We start from the raw sequence: 20,304 nt of genomic DNA, 5'->3' as shown, positions 1-20,304 counted from the left end.
GTCAGCAGAGCTGTGTCACTGCGGCATGTGGTTTTTTTCATACCCCTGGTGGGCATAGCTATGTGGGTATCAGTTTTAAGTGTAGATTGAGCCTAGCTTGCCCAAGGTCACACTGGAAGTTTGGAATCTGTATTCCAAGCTGAGAGCCACCGTAGGGATCACTTGAATGTCTATTGCTCCGGACGTCATGGCACTTCACAAGTGTTTATTAAGGCACATGGCATCCAGGCAGATATATAAGCAGCATTAGGCCACTTTTACAGATGAGTAACGTGAGAGAGACACAGTCCACAGGCTTTACGTGAGGTGACCTGGTGAATCAGTGGCAGAGCCAGGTCTAAAAGCAAGGAGTCTTAGCTCCTGGTCCTTTGTTAACCCACCAGGCTTGGCAGTGATACTCCTCTTTCCTACCTGCATCCTTCTTGTGAGTCTGCTGAAATCCCAACCCATTTAGCCCAAGCGCATAGCTCCTTTCCAGCATGACCTTCTCTGGAGGGCCCCTTTCCTGTGATCCAGAGCATGCCCTGATCTGATTTCCACGACGCCCTGGGACTCCAGGAGCTGGAGGACGCAGTGTGCAACATTTCTTTTTTTTTTTTTTTTTTTTTGGCCTTGAAGTTGGAGCAGCAGCACGCGAATGCTCCCACAGAATACAGAGGCTTTGGGGTGTCGAAGGACCAATGGTTGTGGGGGCCACATTGCATTCCCCATAATCATCAGCCCTCCAGATCTCATCCCTTCACACAGAAGCAATGCCATGTGCGCAGCAGGGAAAAAGCCTTTTTTTCGACCTCTCTTTTTAGTAAGTCCCAAACTGAGCATTGATGGTAATTAGGCAAGTCAGACATTCAGCAAAGCAGCCAGTTCAAGGACAAACAGATTTTAATTAAAGGCTGCATGCATTTGGGAGCCGTGACACTCTTGTGCCTGAGTTGTTACTATGGTAACACCAGAAAGCGTATGCGATTGTGTTTTGTGTGTATGAAGTTCACAAATTAGGCTCAGTGGCAGAACGGATTGCACCTCTGGCCAATCTAAAATGAGAGCGATGGATATTGCCCTTGGAAGAAGTAGATGGGTGTTTTGTTACCGTTAGGTTTTTTGTAAGCTTGGATTGTTTGGGGGGTTTGGTTGGTTGTTTTGTTTTTTTTTAAATAAGTCATTTACATAATTTTAAAAGTTTCATCTCCTTTTGATGAGCCTGCTGATTGGAACGTGAGCTGCTCCCTGATTATTCATGCTCCATAGGATTAGAGGAACTGGTGCACTCAGCTTTTATGCGCGCTATACTCAGGCAAACAGGATCCTAGGGGAAGGTCAGTCTTGAAGCCAGCTGAAGTTTTATGTGAGTGAAAATCTCAGGATTTGACTCGTTTGCGATGTCTTATTCCCCTTTCCCTGACCTCTGTCTTTTGATTGTAAGCTTTTTGGGGCAGGTGTTGGGAAAGTGCCTACCTAAGACGTAGAAGGAACCACTCCAAATTATTATGAATAATAATAATAATCGTAGAAGCCAGTCCTAATGATCCTGCATTTTTGGCAAACCACAAACTGCCTTTGGAACCCGTGGGAGTTTGGGATGCTGAAAGAATGCAAAACTGGGCCCTTACAGGGCAAAATACAACAAAGGACGCTTATTCTTGCAAGGCTCGTTTCTCTGCACAGCTTTACAGGCATGATGTATAGACCTGGGTCGAAGACAGATGGTGTAATAACTTTTTATTTCCATTGAAAACTGCTAAAGCAGGATTGGTGTTGCCCTGAAACTCAGAGGGGCTTCCTAACCCAAGCAAAACAACCATATAAATCTGGGCATTTTACAGTAGTTTAACTCAAATGTTTGTGTTGGGGTTTGAAGTAAGCATTAAACAAGCTGTTCTGGGGTGTTTTCTGCCTTTGTTATTAAAGGACTGGGGGGCCACCAAGCAGTCAGAGAAGGGAGGTCATGACAGTATGTCAGCTGGAGAGAGAGTTCTAGCTGTCTGTTTCCCCGTATTATTTTAGAAATGTGATCCAGCCTGAGAAGTAACTGCTGCGGCTTTTCTTTCTTCCAGCTATCGTACTGCCATTTTCCCTGGTTACCCGCCAGTCAGACTGTTGTTTATGAACTTGGGGGATATTTTCCAAGGCACAGTGGAGAATTCGACACCCAGTTCCCATTTGGTGAAATAGCAGCAGCAGGAGCAGCTGCTAAAATGTTTAGAGCTTAAAGAACTTAAAGCAAATGATGCTAAAACTATGCCCCGTGTATGCCTTGGATTGTATTGCTGCTGGTTTTGTTGAGAACAACACAAATGTTGCAGCAGCTTCCCCTTTTGAGTCTGCGCAGAACAAATAAGTGTAGCGCCAAATTGTCCCACGGTAAAGACAGAATTGTGTCCTCTTGCTCTGGGTTGGTATTTCTATGGCCTGTTTCACTGGATAATAATAATCTCTAGCTCTTCTATAGCACTGCTCATCAGTAGATCTCAAAGTGCTGCATAAAGGAGGTCAGTATAATTTTCCGCTAGGTAAACTGAGGCATGGAGATGTGAAGTGATTTACCCAAGGTCACCCAACAGGCCTGTGGTGGAGCCAGGAATAGAACACAGGTCTCCTGAGCCCCAGTCCTGTGCTCTCTCCACTAGGCCGTGCTGTCACTTTCTAGTACACTGTAACGTCTGGGCTCCTCACACACTTTATGAATTCTCCCCACATCCCTGCACTGTAGGGAATTGTTATCCGTGTTTTCCCGAGGCAGAGCTAAGGGGCTCTGCCGAGCTCACAGAGGGACTCCCATATCAAACCCAGATTAACCACAAGACTGTCTTTCCTTAGCAGTTAGAGTAGCACAGATTTTGGATTTGAGTCTCGGCTCAGCCGCTGACCCCTTGTGCAAGGTACCCGTCTGTTTCCCGGGATCCCCATCTGTGGAGCAGGGGTATTGCATTTCTACTTGCAGGGCAGAAATGAGGGTTAAGGCAACTCGCTGGGTTTCCCGCAGTCACAAGCGTGTGACGAAGTAGCCCCCAAATAGTGACGCTGGTGAGGCAACTGGGAAGCTCCACTTCTCAGGCTCTGTTGCCTGAGAACCCGTGTTTTGCAGCTCGGCCTGCGATAGCCGTTCTCAGCCTGGCGTGTTGGCTGGTTAAGCGCTCTGGGTCGCTCTGATCAGGGTGCAAAGCCAGTTGAAGCAAATCCTCCTGGTGGGAGGAGGGGCTGTATTGACAGGATTGCCTAGCGAGATTACCAGGCCAATAGGATTAGCCCACAATGGGAAGGGCTGGCTTGGCTTGCTGACACGAGAGAAGCACAGGTCTGCTTGCTCGGCACTGATGTCGCCCATCTCCAACATGCAACAGCCATGCAGTTGGCTGGTTGTGCGGAGTGAATAGTCTGGAACAAGCCATTGAAGATCCAACCTGCCGCAAGGGTTACCCTGGGCCTCTGCAGGTCAGGTGTTCAGTGCCCCATTTTAAAACGGGTTGGTAGGGCTCCGAGTGCCGGTGGGGAGCTCTCTTCATCTACAAGGGAGGAACAGCAAAGACACTAGTGGAGTAAGTTTCTTCGTGCCACCATGCCTCAGGCTTGATCTTCAGAGGTCACGCTTGCCGGCGATTGGCCCGTTCTTTCTGTGGCCTCTTTGCTGTGGCAATGGGGACAGTGTTACAATCCATCCTTCTACAATCCAAAACCAGGGAACCCCAATGCAGTGGTGCAGCCGTCAAACTTTCTACAAATCCCTCCGCCTCCTCTCTACCCCTGGCTTGTATGACTCTGGACAAATGAGTTCTGTTTTCTCCAGGCCAAAGAGCAGTCACGTACTCTTGGCCTCAGCAACTTGGATGTTAGATTACAGGCAAACAACAAAACAAGAAAGAACAAAGAAAAGTCTGAGTGAGAGCACAGTGTGAGTGAGTCTTCTGTGACATCTTGCAGCCAGTCTGCCTTGCAAAACGGCAGCTGCCTTTGCAGACAAGCTAGACATTTTAAAGGTGCAGCATAGAGGGGGGAAATGTGTCATAAGCTGCATTATCAGTGACATTTCCAAAATGTCAGTGCTTGGGTCACTGAAACACTCTTTTCCTGTTCTGTCTTTCTTGTGCCTTGTCTACTCACAAGTTTTTGTTCTGCTATAACTATATTGCTGAGGGGTAAATTAGCAGCCCAAAAAGCTGAGAAATCCACCCAGATTGTTTCAGGAATGTCGTGTCCTTCATTTGCCCAGGAAGCTGCTCAGACAAGCCAATTACACTTTTGCAATCAGCTATATTTTTTTTTAAGTCGTGCCTCAGTGAAATACCATTCTAACCACAAGCAAAAGCAGATCATCTGGGAGTCGTCACATTTAAAGAAGGAGCAAGCTGTAATAAATGTGGGATCCTTTATATAGTGTTTAGAAAAGAATTGAATAGAGAACTGCACCCCTGTGATAGAATATGCTAGCCAAGGACATTCTTGGGGGGGGGGGTGCACGAGAGAGACTGACCTGCTCATTAGGGCTTGCAGAGATCAGTTTTATTATTTTTGGGAGAATGCAGTGGTGTCTCTCCAGTTTTCTCAATTGCTGGCTAGAATCTCTGTTGCTAAAGCCTTAGAAGGGTCACTTTTGCTTGTTTCAGTTCCTCAAACAAAGGGGCCAGTTTTACTTTTCTGGCCCAAAGCGGCGACTTCGTTCTGGTGGCTGTGCAGGCCACTTGTCGATGAATGGCAAACGCCCAGGTCTTTCCTGGATTTAGGGATGATGACATTTGGGTGACAGAGTGCCACAGAATGAGTTAACCCTAGGGGGAAATGAGGTTTGTCCAAAGCATTGAAAAAGACAGGGGAAAGGAGGGGAAAAGAGCCCCGTCTGCAACTGGAGAGAGAGTGGCTCAGGTTCATCTCTTTATGCACTAGATACACTGCGCTGTTCCTCTCTCTCCACCCTCCCTGTCACCTCTCATGTGCTTTTGCACTGTCAGCTCCTGACTCCACTCTGCCAGTGGTGCCGGCCTTCGGAGCCCATTTCTTAAATTAACAAGCAAGCACCTTCGTGCTTTCTCTCCTGCCACCCCTATACATTGGAGGAGCTACCACCTGCAAACAGCCACCAAGCCACCTCCTTGAGCTCCTTCAGATCCCTCCCTAAAACTGTCCTCTGCCCCGGGGCCTACAAAAAAACTCTGTAGTCAGGCAGCTGGTGTGCTGAGGCTGCTGATCATGCTGACCAGTGTTGCCTCGTTTTCTTGTGCTCTTCCTGACTGTCTACCCCAGTGGTCCCCAACCTGTCCCGTGGCAACGCTTCTCTGCGGCATTTCGGCAGCGGGGTGTCCTGCGGGTGCACAAAAATGCCCCGGCGGGCACTGTGTTGGGGACCCCTGGTCTACCTCATCTACCTATTGTCTTATCTTAGACTTAGACAGTAAGATCATTGGGCCAGGGACTGTGGGTTAGTTCTTTGTTTGTACAGCACCTTTCTAAATGGGGTCCTGCTCCATGACTGGGGCCACTAGATGCTAACGTAATGCAAATAATGACTATCTGATGATGATGATCTGCTCTATAAACATTAATTGCCTCCCTCACCCAGTGTTTTTCTGAGGTAGGTAGGTAATATCCCCATTACAGATAAGGTAAACTGAGGCATGTGTCGTTACCAGAAGGCACATAGTGAATCAGTGGCAGAGCCCAGGAGTCCTGACTTCCAATCCTACCCTACCCCACTATCGCCACTATACAACACTGCTTCTATTGCCTCCCTCTGCTTTCATTTTTTTTTTTCTGTTTTCTTGTGCAAAATCGACAGTGTCACAAATTTCTATTTTTAATTTGGGTTGGATGAACTGAGTGTTTGGTTCAGAGAAATTTATCTCCACTAAGCAGTCAAAGAGCCTTATAGCATGCCACTTTAATGCTGTGCCTCACTTTCCCCCCTCTGTAGAATGGGGATAATATCGGTTACCGACCAGTATCTACCTGTCTTGGGAGCATTAATTAGCTCTTGTTTGCATGCGTTTTGTAGAAGCTCTATGGAGTCGACGAGGGTTGCTATAAGAATCGAGGCAGTCTGGAAATCTAAAGGAGAAGGTTGGCGTTCATACCACGGATGTGATCTATCCCAGGACTAGTTTGTGGTGGGGGTCCTGTACCTCAGCCATGCCTAGAAATTGCTCTTGGTATTCTAAAGGAGGAAAATAAAATGTCTCTGTCTCTGTGACTCCCTGCCGTGTGCTAGAGAATTCAGTGCTGCATGAGCAGTCTTGGCAAGGAAACCTGTAATTGTAACGTTTTGCTTCCTCAGCATGAACTCAGAGCAGGGGGCGTTATTTTTTTGCAATAAATATTGTAGAAAAGTACAAGTGCAAAAGTCTTGCACTCTGCACTCAATGGCTTGCCATTCCTTCGGTAGCTCTTAATTGCTCCATGGTGCTGTGATGATTGTGTGGACAGTTTATCTTCCTATCTTGCCTGGAAACACTGTGGTTTTGAGAGGTTAGATGTTTGAATAGTGAATCTGTCAAAACGACCATCCTGGAACGTAACATTGGCTCTGTCTTTCACAGCTGAGAAGCATCTTTACATTTCCTGAAAGTCCTTTAAATGTGTGCCCTGGGTTAATCCCCTGTAGGAGGCGTATTGCTTTATCTCAGCATTGTTGGGCAGCACTGTAAATAATCCTTTAAATGACTAATCTCAGCCAACACTGTAGCCCACTGTAGCAACTGCTGTACTGGAACTAATGGCTTGTATCCTATTCTTGATACTGACCGATCCAGCTGCTGCAGAGGAAATAGTGAAAACCCCCAAAATGCACCTGGGTGATTGTGCAATACTATCAATGTGGGGTGAACTTCTCCACCCATCAACTTGAGCCTCGACACTTGAGGCTTGAACACCCTTGTTAATGTTCCTCTAGCAGGGGTTGTTGCTCATGCTCTTCTTGTTCATGGAAGTCTCAATTCCTTATGCAAAAAGAAAAGGAGGACTTGTGGCACCTTAAGAGACTAACCAATTTATTTGAGCATAAGCTTTCGTGAGCTACAGCTCACTTCATCGGATGCATACTGTGGAAAATACAGAAGACGTTTTTATACACACAAACCATGAAAAAATGGGTGATTATCACTACAAAAGGTTTTCTCTCCCCCCACCCCACTCTCCTGCTGGTAATAGCTTATGTAAAGTGATCACTCTCCTTACAATGTGTATGATAATCGAGGTGGGCCATTTCCAGCAAAAATCCAGGTTTTCTCCCCCCCCACAACACCCCCCCCCCAAAAAAAAACCCCACTCTCCTGTTGGTAATACTTATCTAAAAGCTTATGCTCAAATAAATTGGTTAGTCTCTAAGGTGCCACAAGTTCTCCTTTTCTTTTAGCTCATCTAAAGTGATCACTCTCCTTACAATGTGTATGATAATCAAGGTGGGCCATTTCCAGCACAAATCCAGGTCCCCCCCCCCCCAAAAAAAAAAAACAAAAACACCCAGTCTCCTGTTGGTAATAGCTTATCTAAAAGCTTATGCTCAAATAAATTGGTTAGTCTCTAAGGTGCCACAAGTACTCCTTTTCTTTTAGCTTATCTAAAGTGATCACTCTCCTTACAATGTGTATGATAATCAAGGTGGGCCATTTCCAGCACAAATCCGGGGTTTAACAAGAACGTCTGGGGCGGGGGGTGGGGGGGGGGGATTGGTTAGGAAAACAAGGGGAAATAGGTTACCTTGCATAATGACTTAGCCACTCCCAGTCTCTATTCAAGCCTAAGTTAATTGTATCCAGTTTGCAAATGAATTCCAATTCAGCAGTCTCTCGCTGGAGTCTGGATTTGAAGTTTTTCTGTTGTAATATTGCAACTTTCATGTCTGTAATCGCGTGACCAGAGAGATTGAAGTGTTCTCCGACTGGTTTATGAATGTTATTATTCTTGACATCTGATTTGTGTCCATTTATTCTTTTACATAGAGACTGTCCAGTTTGCCCAATGTAATGGCAGAGGGGCATTGCTGGCACATGATGGCATATATCACATTGGTAGATGTGCAGGTGAACGAGCCTCTGATAGTGTGGCTGATGTTATTAGGTGCTGTGATGGTGTCCCCTGAATAGATATGTGGGCACAGCTGGCAACAGGCTTTGTTGCAAGGATAGATTGATAAAGCCAGAAGAGTTCCCAGAAGTCACCTACTCCAGGACAGGCCTAACAAAGAAAATAACAGAACGCCACTAGCCGTCACCTTCAGCCCCCAACTAAAACCCCTCCAACACATTATCACAACCTATCCTGAAGGATGACCCAACACTCTTACAAATCTTGGGAGACGGGCCAGTCCTTGCCTACAGACAGCCCCCCAACCTGAAGCGAATACTCACCAGCAACCACATACCACACAACAGAACCACTAACCCAGGAACCTTGGTTTGTGTATATAAAAACGTCTTCTGTATTTTCCACAGTATGCATCCGATGGAGTGAGCTGTAGCTCACGAAAGCTTATGCTCAAATAAATTGGTTAGTCTCTAAGGTGCCACAAGTACTCCTTTTCTTTTTGCAAATACAGACTAACACGGCTGTTACTCTGAAACCTGTCCATTCCTTATGAGTCTTGCTAAGATACTTCCCTGAATAGTACCTTGCAGCTGTGAGTTCCACCGGTTGATTATTAGTTGTGCAAAGAAGGTTATGAGCTACAAACCAACTAGGCACTGTCAACATTAGAGACTGCAGAGCTGTTAGTGACAATTGTGTTTAAATACCTCATGGTTTCTATGACAGTTGGGATCTGTGCTGGCCAAACCATGCTACAAGATTATCCTGCACCGGGGTGTAACACTGCGTTTGTGTTTTGGGGGGAACCAGAGTGTGGGGGGGGGCATACTGATCAGGCAGACCGTAATGGAAGCCCAAATCACAACAGGTATCGACCCTAAATATGTGCCATCTAAACTTTTTAGTCCATGGAAAAAGCGTTTTGACCAAAACGAAATGTTCACAATAAATAAAGAAATCCATAAATCATTTTGGCCTAAATATTTTGGTTTTTGACCAAAAAAAAAAAAAAAATTAAAGAATTGTCGTTAAAAATATTTTAAATGTCATTGATTTTTTTTTAATGAAACAACCTCCCTCCCCCCACCCCCCAATATACTCAGTGTTTTACAAAGTGTAAACAAGGTTATAGCAGGCACGGCTTTAGCCTTACCGTAGACAGAGCTGCAAGGCTCTTTGTGCGGAATACATTGCTTTGGGAGGAATACCTCTTGCGCCGTTCTTTTGCCCAGGTTCCCTATGCTGGGACGGGCTGTTGACCCTTATTCCCACCACCATGTGTGTAAGTAATAAGAGGTGTCAAGAAGCACAAGAGATGAAAGGTGGGCCCTAGCGCTATTGTGTAAAGAATGCTGATGGAAAAACTGACGGCCGGGAAGTTAATGAAAAACAGGCCCAGGGAACTGTGGCTTATAAGCCAAGAAATTCTATACAGTCCAAAGTCTGTAGTGCTTGCCAGATTTTTGTGGTATTCGTTAAAAACCTGCAGCAACCGGGCTAGCCTCTGTGTTACCCCTTGGGAAAGTGGCATAGGCATTAATTTAGGGTGGATGAGGTTTGCACCCCCTTAAAGAAAACCATACCCATCCACTGCTCTCGTGCGGTGACTCGGAGTGTGTGTGGGGCCTGGGAACCAGGAGACCAGGCCTGGATTCTCATCCGAACAATCCCACATTGACTCTGGGTGTAATGCTACCCAAATCACTTAAGCCAGCATTTTCAAAGGTGGCCTGTAATTTTGGATTACCCTCATCTCAGACAGATGGGGCTTGATTTTCAAAGCGGCCGAGCACTCTCAGTCCTAGCTGATGCCTGATATTTGCTCCTGTTCTTTTCACCGCCTCTTGTTTCACAGTCTCTTCAGTTTAGCATCACTCCAAACCTGCCCTTCTCACCCCACTTCCCTTCCCTTTTTGCTGATCCCCCTCCTCACTAAGTCCATCCCAAAAAACAAAAAAAATTGTGGCACTAACATGATGTTTGTTGCCATCACAAACATGGCTTGGCTGGTGTGTTCTACCCCTTCCCCCACCTTGGGTCTATTTAATTGCAAGCTTTATCGAGGACCGTCAACCACTGTTTGTTTGTCCAGTGCCTGGCACCAGGGGCTCCAGTCTTGGCTGGCCCTTAGGCACTGCCATAAAAACATGATTAATAATTTTTTTATAGCCAGGCAGTACATGAGGTGCTGCTTGGGGAGGAAGAGAGGCAACACAGCTTTGCTGTGCAGTGGAATGAGGAGCTGGCCATACTGGCAGATGGTGAGAGCAGGTCGGGAAATAGCCCCTGGGTCCCCTTTGTGACAGTGGTGGGCACTTCTAATTAGTATAGTCCGATAACCCTTTAGGACCTGGGCTATTTGCATGTGCTAATTGAAGCCGGTTCAGAGGGCTGTTAAGAAGAATGGGCTTGTGGCTAAAGCACAGGACTAGGTGTTAGAAGACTTAGCTTCTGAGTCTGGCTCTGCCACAGACTCTCTGTGCCACCTTGAGCGAGTCACTCAGCCTTTGTGCCTCGGTTTCTCTGTTTCTAGCATGAAGAGTGTGTGTCATGGGGGTGCGGAGGCTAAATGTAATGCGGGTGAAGCTGGAAGGTGCCCACGGTGTGCAGAGTATTGTTATTTTTTTTCTTATTTCAAGAGGAGTCTGATGTTTTTTCACTGTTGAAAAGGGAAATCAGGAGTTCCTCCTCCAGTTCCTGTGTCTAGCAGCCCTTGATCGGGGGTTATTCTGTATGGAGCGTTTTGTACAACCCCCCATTCCCCTTCCCCACGTCTTCACACTTTGGGCAAAATTTTCAAAAGCTCCTAAGTCGTCACCTTGGAGCATGAGTCCTATTTTCAAAAGGGATTTAGGCACCTAGGAGCCTAAATCCCATTGACTTTCAATTAAACTTAAGTTCCTAAGTGACTTAGGAGCTTTCGAAACATTTGCCTTTAATCTTTAAAATCTATTCTGGCTCTCCTTTGCCTTCGGCGTGTAGGGCCTTCCGTCTGGTAGGGACAGCCTGTGGTTTGCATCACGCATTTGTTCCTTGTGCTCTCAGCGAAATGTCTGTCTTTTTAAAATGACAGTATAAAAAGGAGAGAACTCCAGAGCTTGGCTCATCTGGAAATTATCTTGATTTTAACAGAATGGAGGCCTCCTGCCTCGAACTAGCCCTCGAAGGAGAGCGCCTGTGCAAAGCTGGGGACTTCAAGGCTGGAGCAGCCTTCTTCGAAGCAGCAGTGCAGGTGGGGACAGAGGATTTGAAGACTCTCAGCGCAATCTACAGCCAGCTGGGCAATGCCTACTTCTACCTAAAGGAATATTCCAAGGCCCTGGAATACCATAAACATGACCTCACTCTAGCCAGGTAAGCGTGCCTGCGAACGCGATCAGTCAGGGCTCGAGGTAAGGCAAGATCCCTGGGATCCCAGGCCAGCAGCCTGAGGGAACTGGTCACTGCAATTGAGAATGGACCTGGGGCACCAGGGGGTGACTGTCTGGAGAGAATCAAGGAGCCAGGGAGGAAGAGTCTGCCCGGGGTATGGGATTGTGAGGAAGCGGAAGGAGTCTGAAAGTGGCAGAGGTTTGCAAGCCCATCCGCTTTGTGTGTGCAAAGAGGTAACGCTGACTTGCACGCCCATGCAGCGGGTTTTTGTCAGCTGAAACCACACCTTTTGAAGGTTAGTGAAGGAGGCCTGCTGAAAATGTGGCCTCAAGACCCATTTAATAGAGGGGGCACCTTTAAAAATGGGACAATTCTCCACCTGCAGTCGGTTAGATTTACTGTAATATCTGAGACTCTCTGCAGAGAACGTAGCACCAATGTGGTGGCCCGGGTGAGCAGCATGGCGTGGCATTTGTCCCTGCGTGACTTGCACTCCCTGCAGGGCAGCTTCAGAACCTGGCTGCCTCCAGACACTGGTATAAAACCGGTAACTAGACTGGGCTGGGCTAGTGGAAGTGCCATCCGGTGTGGCTGCATGTAATTCCCTGGTGCACCAGTCCCCAGGGGCTGGGAGTTGTGTGGAGGCAACAGTATACTCGGTTCCTGGAAAAGAAGGCAAACTCTGATTGAGCAGAACTGATAGGCCATCTGGGGCATTGTGTCCTGTCCTCTCCAGCTGAAAGGACCGTAAGTGGGGAGGGGGAGCTTCAGGTCTGGGAGTGGGGGCCTGGTAAATAGAACTTTTACTTTCCATCCTGGATTTAGACAACTGCCAGAGGGAAAGCAAAAATCTGTCTCCAAGACTAAAGGAGCTTTCTCCTTCTGTTTGCACATGTTGCCTGCAGGCTAGGAGCGGATCGGTTTAGTGCCTACGCCTGCTACAGGCTTAAGTATCAGCATGATTGAATTCTGCCTGCTGAGTCCCAGCATTTATAACAGCCCTTTCCCTGCCTCCGGTCATCTTGTAGAACCATTGGGGACCGTATCGGAGAAGCCAAGGCCAGTGGCAACCTTGGGAATACATTGAAAATACTTGGGCAGTTTGATGAAGCTATCGTTTGTTGCCAGAGACACTTGGAGATTTCCCAAGAGCAGGGAGACAAGGTACTTGATCCATGATGCCCCACAGGAAATATTCCCTGGCTTTTGAAAGATTCCTCCTGCCAGCCAACAATCAGGACAGCATTGAAGCTGGCTCTGGAAGGAGACTGACCGTATCACCCTCCCTTTCAGCTACAGATCTGATGCCAGGGCAGCTAGTGGATGAAAATGTGGGCAGGCCATCCCTGGAATGAAGACCCCAAAATACCCAGGAAGCAATGGATTCCCCCAAAAAGAGAAAATTGAACCCAAATATATAGAGATTCACAGTCCTTGAGTTCACAGAATGGGGCCAAGCAAAGAACTCCAGGATGGCTCTTGGAAATCCATTGTACAGTTAGGGAAAGGGATTCTTCCCAGTCTGTTTCTCTGACACATGCTGTTTGGTGGCCAATATGAAATGAACTGGGTGTCTCTCAGCCCCGTTCCTGCTGGACAAGCATCCACGCCTCTCTCTCTCACACACACAAATCCCACCATGCTTGGGAGCATTGAGCTGGCAGTTGCACTGACTGGCTTCTCTGGTGAATGAGTCATGGGGGCTGAACTCTCCCTCCGCACCCACAGGAGATTGGCAAGCAGCATTGTGGGATAGCTGCCTGTGCTGGGCTTGTTATAGGTATAGATAGGAGTCTCCATGGTCCCCATCCACAAGGGGCTGGACTGAAACCATCCCTTGCACATAGGCCACCAAGCAGCCGTTGGATGAGGACTTGAGGTTACTACTGGTTTCTCTTCAGAGCAGTGTATCCTAGTGGATAGAGCATTAGACTGGGACTCAGGAGAACTGGGTTCTATTCCCCACTCTTCCACTGGCATGCTGGGTGGCCTTGGACAAGTCGCTTTCCTGATCTGTGCCTCAGTTTCCCCATCTGTAAAAGCAAGAGAATGAGAGTGATCTCCTTTGTAAAGTGCTTTGAGGTCTACTGATGAAAAGCACTAGGTAAGAGCTAGGGATCATTTACCTGGGCTGGCTTTGAACTGGCGACCTAAAGGTGGCAGGTTCTACATCCTTTTAAACAGTCCCTGGATTCATCCAGTCCCCCAGACTCAGCTTCTAAAATGAAGCTGTAATGGTCTACAAGGCTGCCCTGGCTTTTGGTTAGCTGCCCTTTGCCCAGAGACGGGAAGCTTGGCATTGCAATGTGGAGTGTAACACCTGCTCTTCTGTGATTCTGCCCCCCTTTCCAGGTAGGTGAAGCTAGAGCACTGTATAACATTGGCAATGTTTATCATGCAAAGGGAAAGCAGTTGTCTTGGAGCACGGCCCAAGACCCAGGTTCCCTGCCTCAAGAAGTCAAGGAGACGCTTCAGAGAGCTTCGGAATACTATGAGTAAGTACCCACCCTTCCCAGATCTGCAGGGGATGGGGCTGCACAGACAGCCCCATTGTGGTCGGCAGTAATTTACCCAGCTACAATCACGCATGTGGCAAACTTGCAAAGCGTCTGGCGCACTCTCAGTGCTCAGTGATGAGTGCATCATTCCAGCGCTGTCTGCTTGTGTCTTGTTACTGTCCTGATGACAGCTCTGGGGAGCTGCAGAAGTGTGGTGATGAATGTCAGGTGAAAGATAACAGCACTGGGCTTGCGACAAGTGATTTTTCACACAGCCTTCTTTAAAGCACTCAACTCAGAAGGTGGCTGGGTCTCGCCTGACTAAAGGAGCTGGGGGCGGATTTGGCTGAGCTTTTGGGCAGGGGAGCGCTGTGCATTGCTCCCCTGTGATCCCCACATCAACCCACCCCTTGTGGCTGACCCAAGGACCACCTTGCCTGCCTGTAGAGGGGCCTGTGTGCTCACCTCTTTGGCAGGGTGGGGCTCACCCATATGGGCTGTTGAGAGGAGAATAAAGGCAGAAAGTGGGGGGAGTGGGAAGCAGGGAGGAAAGTAAAAGTTGATGACATTTTTAAGGCCAGAAATTAGGCTCATCTAGTCTGACCTCCTGCGTAACACAGGCCGGAGACCCTCAGCCAGTGCCTCCTGGAAAAGACCTCTCTTCCCCTGCACTAAACATGAACTGAACCAAAGGGGAACTTAGATACCAGGACCTGAGATTGGAGATCATTCTCCTGCGGCTGGCAGTGGCATTGGATACCTCTACCAGTTCAAAGCGTTTCATCCCTCGGCCTGCCTGAGGCGCTGGCGATATTGTGGGGTTGGGCAGAAGGGAGACTCTACTCTTGGCAGGCCATCGAAGGAGGAATTGGCTTTTTGGCTGCTTTGAAATGTATTTATTGATAGTTTTTAAATGGCAAGGCAGGAGACAGGCACTTCTGGTTAGTGGAGAGGGCCTGGGAGCCAGGACTTCTAGGCTTCTTCCGGGTTGTGTGTGAGAACTTGAGCAAGTCTCTTTTGGCCTGATATTCCACAATATTGAGAACTTACAGGAAGTCTTTGGGGGCTTGGCACCTCTAAAAATCAGGCCATTGGCCTCTCTGCCTCAGTTTCCACATTGTGTAAAACTTCATTAAACATTTCAATGCGGTGTTGTAGCTGTGTCAGGCAGACGCAGGCTATTAGAGAGACAAGGTGAGGGAGGGAATATCTTTTATTGGACCAACTTCTGTTGGAGAGAAATGAGCTTTTGAGCTCGAAAAGCTGCTCTCTCTCCAACAGAAGTTGGTCCAATAAAAGAGATTCTCTCACCCACCTTGTCTCTTAAATATCTCAAAGCATTTTGAGAGCCTTTGATGAAAGGCTCTGTATAATTGCAAAGTGTTGATAATCATATACTGCTACATTAGACTTTGCCAAGGATCTGAAATCCTAAATAGCTCTTATTTTATATTGTGGAGCAGGCTCAGTTCCCCTTTAAGAATGTGCAGTGCCTGTAACCCCTGTGTGTTTATTCCCCTGCCACATACTGTAAGGAGATAAATGGAGATATAGCTGGAGATCTGACTGATGGTACATCAAACTGCAGTCCCCTGCTCCAGTCTGAGTGAGCTCAAATACAAGATGGCTGAAATAACGTAGTACAGCAAGGGGATCGTATAAAGCATGTGGGATAAGCGAAGTGAAAGGAGGAGTAGACTGCTGTGAATAGAGAGTTTGTGATGATCCGTAATGAACGAAGCATTAGTCAACAATTGCATTATGGTCCCTAGATTTTGTGTCTGTTCCTTTTACTATGGGGACTGGGGATATTATAGTGTGGTACAATTTCAGTGCCTAGAATTGGAAAAGGAAACACCTTGCACATTTTTGCAGAGGGTTTATAGTTTTCTCTTTCCCTGGAAAGATAAAGGGGAACAGGAATGTTTGTTCTGTGGGTGGGATCAGCTGGGTCTGGTTCAGCAGCTGCGGATTAAAGGGACCCAAATGCTGTACATACTGTTATGCAGATCAGCTTAGAGAAGCAGCAGAATAAGCTGCTTTGTCCCATCTGGCAGCCGCGTGGGAATGAGCAGAGATGCAGAAACGTTGCGCTCAGCAGATGAAAAGCTGGGCCAGAGCTGATCTCATCTGCCAGAGTCAGATGTCGCTTGTCTGTGCTCCGATCCTTATCTTAATCGAGCCAGAATAATCAGTGGAGATGGTGCTTCCTGGCCGTTCATATAATTTTGACCAAGGGGTGCTTTGCTGGGGGTCTCTGGGGGTGGGAATGGGATTCTCTACAAGGAGGGATGAGGAAAGACTGCAGGCTTTTTTAATTAAAAAGAATAAAACAAAACTCCTTTCAGATAGTTGTAAACTAAGCTTCTGAGCTTACATGTCTTGAGTATAGCTCAGAATAGGTCAAACGGTAACCCGTGCAGTTAAATTCAATCCCTGAGCATCTGCTTTGATGCCACAATGTTCAACAAAGTATGATAATTTGGAAGGGGGGAAATGTACTCACAAACTCACTGGTGTGCACACCACTGCCCTCTGCTGGATAGAATTAGAACTCTTCAACTTTGTATCATTGGCCCTATACTGCAATAGCTAATACAGATCGCCTCTAGTTCAAGTGGTCAGGGCCTGCGTTTCTGCAGAAGGAGTTTCCTGGTCTGTCACCATGAAGTTCTGAGGCATTGCAGCATGTCCCACAGTAACAACTCTGCCTTTTCCAAATGGCTGTAGATGTGTTTGCTATGGCACATGCTGGAACGCTGTCACTAGGCTTATTTAGAGCTATCTGCAAGGTTTCTCCCCTTTGATTTTAACTTCAGTAAAGGAAATGGGTTTTTAAAAATAACCTTTTTTATCCGAAAGGGAGAGGTGAGCATCTCCCTTAAATCAGTCTCCTCGTCTCTGCAGATGTGATAGCACCTCGATATAGCTCCCCATCCTTTTGTCAAAGGAGCAGTGCATGTCGAGCATCTACAGGGTGAACTCATGCCAGCCTGAAGCGTCCAGGCTGCTCTGCATGTGCTGAGCAGATGCTGCAGAGGGTTTGACTGTGCTTGTTGTTGCAGTGTTGCATCCAGTCATGCTCATCTCAGATGCATCCCAGCTGCCAGCGCTGGGAAGGCAGGGAGAGGAATAGCTCAGAGCTCCTGGCCCTTCCCATTTTTTTTCCCCTGTTTCTCTTTCTTCTTCCTGACTTCATCAACGTTGAATAATAATCATAACATCTAACTCTTATTCTGGTTCTTTTCATGCATAGATTTCAAAGCGCTGTACAAATGAGACATGTGTCATTATCCCCATTTTACAGATGGGGAAACAGAGGCAAAGCATGATTCCCAGGGACCATCCCCTTAAATAGATGCTGTACTTGAAAGCTGAAAATAATACTCTCTCCTTGGCTTTTTCCTTGAGATAATTCTGGGCGTGAAGGTATCTGCTCTTCTGGCTGAGCAGGGCAGTTGTGTGTAAGGAGAGATGGTTAGAATAAGGGACACTGAGGCAGCACCAGTGGTAATGCATTGAGTTCCCAGCTCTGCCACGGGCCTGCTAGGTGACCTTGGGCAAGTAACGCTCCCTTCCTGTGCCTCAGTTTCCCCATATGTAAAGTGGGAGTAATGACACTGTTCTCCCTTTGTAAAGAGCTGCGATTTCTTAGCAGATCTGAAGGTGTTTCAACACCCAGGCAACTGCTGCAAATCAACTGAAGTTGAGGGAGTGGTGCTGGTTTGGGCCAGCTAAGGGTCTGGCCTGTGTGAAATGCTAAGTGTCCCAAAGTGGAATCTCTCGCTTGTGTCTGAAGGCGTAAAAGCGCCATTCTACCCAGCGATTAAAGGTGATTGAAATGGGAGGGGGAGCTCTCGCCACATCAGGCGGGGAAGAGGGGCAGATCATCGCATCATAGAAGATTAGGACTGGAAGAGACCTCAGGAGGTCATCTTGTCCAACGCCCTGCTCAAAGCAGGACCAACCCCAGCTAAAGCATCCCAGCCAGGGCTTTGTCAAGCTGGGCCTTAAAAACCTCTTAGGGGATGGAGATTCCACCACCTCCCTAGGGAACCCATTCCAGTGCTTCATCCTCCTCCTAGTGAAATAGTGTTTCCTAATATCCAACCTAGACCTCCCCCACTGCAACTTGAGACCGTTGTTCTATGAGGGGAGCTGTTTACGCAGGCCCGGGAGAGCTGTGTCCCCTCAGAGCCCCGTACTTTGACCCTGGGCTCTCTGTATCTCATGTTAAGGTCAATGGGAGCTGCATGCCCGTTGGCTGAGAGTGACCAGATGGGCTGCTCTGATTTTTTGCAGGAGGAATCTGTCTCTGGTAAAGGAGCTCGGGGACCGAGCTGCTCAGGGCCGAGCCTATGGGAACCTCGGCAACACCCAGTACTTGCTCGGCAACTTCAGCGAAGCCACAGCTTTCCACAAAGAGGTGAGGAGGGCGTCGATCGTTCTCATGGGGCTTGGGCGATCCCGTCGCTTCCTCAGCCTGGCCTGCAGTAGGGAACTAGACATTGGTCCGTTAGCCCCCCAGCTGCATCAAATCCTTCATCTCCCATTACAGACACCGCACACCAGATCCTGTCAGCCTTCCTCAGGCTGAGTAGCTCCTGACTCCACAAGGTACCCCCCCCCAAAGCCAGTGGGAGTAAGGCTGCCTCTGCTTGAAACAGCCCACTGTGAAGTGACTGGCACCCAGCTTCATTGCCTTACCGGGGCCCCGCTCCAGTGCGAGCAGAGAGAGCTCTCGGGCCCCATCTTTGCTGGGACAGCTGCCTCGCGGCATGGAACAATTCCCCCAGGAAGGAACACGGTCAGAGCTGCGATGGGGCCAGGCTTTCCCAGCCAAAGAGTAACCCGGCCGCCAGGTGACTGGCTGGCCCCGCAGCGCCAGGCCAAGTGGCCTGAGTTAGTGTCAGCGGCGGCCGGGCCAGCATCGAGTGAGGAGGTCACACAGGCTGCTCTTAGGGGCGCAGCAGGTATCTGGCACGGGATAAGTCCCAGCAGGGTTGTGACAGCGTGGTCTTCCCCGGCGGGGCCAGAGGGCTGGAGCCAGCCAGCTGTGTTCTGCGTGGAGCCCTGTTGGAGCCCGATAGTTTGCAAGGTGCCAGATGATTGTCAGGGGAGCACCTGATTCAGCTGGGGGAAGCTACAGAAAGCAGGCAGGGTCCTAGAGTGGGTCCCAGCAGGCGGGGGGTCCCAGGCAGTCGGCCTGATGAAGAGCTGCCTGGAGCAGGTCAGCCTGGCAGCCTCTGCGCATGGCCTCCCCTTCCTGGGGTCGGCAGCCAGGCCTACAGCCCTGCAGTGGGGTTTGCTTGGAACCACACAGGCTGTTCCTCTGTGACCGGGGGAGGAACTGCAGAAACAGCACCTGGCCAAATGGGGTGGGAAGGAGGGGGAGGGCTTGGGACCCTGCTCCAGGCTCAATGCAAAGCCGGGGGTGCGGCAGGGCAAACACGGGAGAAGAGAGGAGAGTGGGGCAGAACCAAATAAGGGTCGAGACATGGGCCCAGCTGGAGCAGTGCAGAACCAAGGAGGGAAGGCTGAAGAGCGGGGCTGGGGCTCAGTGAGACGCAGCCAGTTGATGAGGGGATTCACTCTGCACCCACATACCTGAGCGACGCGACAGAACCCCTCCTGGGCGTTATGGCAGAGTGATCAGCCGCATCACTTCTCCAGCTGATTTGGCCCCCCCCCCCCCTCCAGCTGACAACTTAATTACACGCCTGTCTATGAGCCAGCAGGACTGCTCCCGGGCTGACAGGCCCACGCCTCAGTGGATGGCTGGGTCTGGGCCTTGGAGAGAGGACGTCAGTTGCCAGCGGTAGCACGTGCTTCCCCAAGGCGTTCCCACACGCCTGCCTGTGTCTCTTTCAGCGACTCGCCATCGCCAAGGAGTTTGGGGACAAAGCGGCCGAGAGGCGAGCGTACAGCAACCTGGGCAATGCACACATCTTCCTCGGCAGGTTTGACATCTCGGCTGAGTACTACAAGTAAGTGCCACGGCTGCTTGGGGAAAGCCAAGGCCGGGCTCTGGGCTCTCGGCCTTGGCAGAATGCTCAAGAGCAGCCAGGCTGAGCGAAGCTATTCCCCTGGTCTGTTGTAATGCATCCCGGGGCTTCAGACTCATGGTGAAAGCCACCCACAGGGAACGGGAGCCGGTTCGAGGGAGTCTCCGTCTTGTCTTTCTCCAGCTGGAGCTAGGCTCCCAATTGATATGTGCGTTACATCGCCCCCTGTTGGCCACTTGTGTAACTTGTACAGATTAAAGTTGGTGCATGTTGTTATAGTCCAAATTCTCAGATTCTCCAAGGCCGCGCTCTGCCGTGCTGGTGCTGGAAGAGCTGTACCCAAGGAGGCTACATCCCAAAAGATCAGGGACTGCCCGCTGTGTAACAGGAGGCGTGACAAAGCCTCCAGCCTTTCTGCA

General features: G+C 48.8%; 1 protein-coding gene across 6 annotated transcripts in view; it reads left to right on the top strand.

Moving 5' to 3' along the window:
- GPSM1 (G protein signaling modulator 1) overlaps positions 1–20,304 on the top strand; it is a 210,471-nt gene that overhangs the window by 103,315 nt on the left and 86,852 nt on the right. For 4 of the 6 annotated variants that reach the window (XM_043530280.1, XM_043530282.1, XM_027823419.3 and 1 more), the window contains exons 2-6: positions 11,143–11,364; positions 12,411–12,546; positions 13,735–13,877; positions 18,183–18,306; positions 19,752–19,867. In XM_043530280.1, the coding sequence (XP_043386215.1) occupies positions 11,144–11,364; positions 12,411–12,546; positions 13,735–13,877; positions 18,183–18,306; positions 19,752–19,867 (740 nt within the window). In that variant the 5' untranslated portion in view covers position 11,143. Of the gene's footprint in view, positions 1–10,249; positions 10,272–11,142; positions 11,365–12,410; positions 12,547–13,734; positions 13,878–18,182; positions 18,307–19,751; positions 19,868–20,304 lie in introns of those variants that run through there. The other 2 variants (XM_043530283.1, XM_043530284.1) reach the window with 2 other exon arrangements.

The sequence above is a fragment of the Chelonia mydas genome, chromosome 16, assembly GCF_015237465.2.
Source record: "Chelonia mydas isolate rCheMyd1 chromosome 16, rCheMyd1.pri.v2, whole genome shotgun sequence".
NCBI lineage: Eukaryota > Metazoa > Chordata > Testudines > Cheloniidae > Chelonia > Chelonia mydas.
The sequence above is the reverse complement of the archived record's forward strand: the minus strand, read 5'-3'. Positions and strand labels throughout refer to the sequence as shown.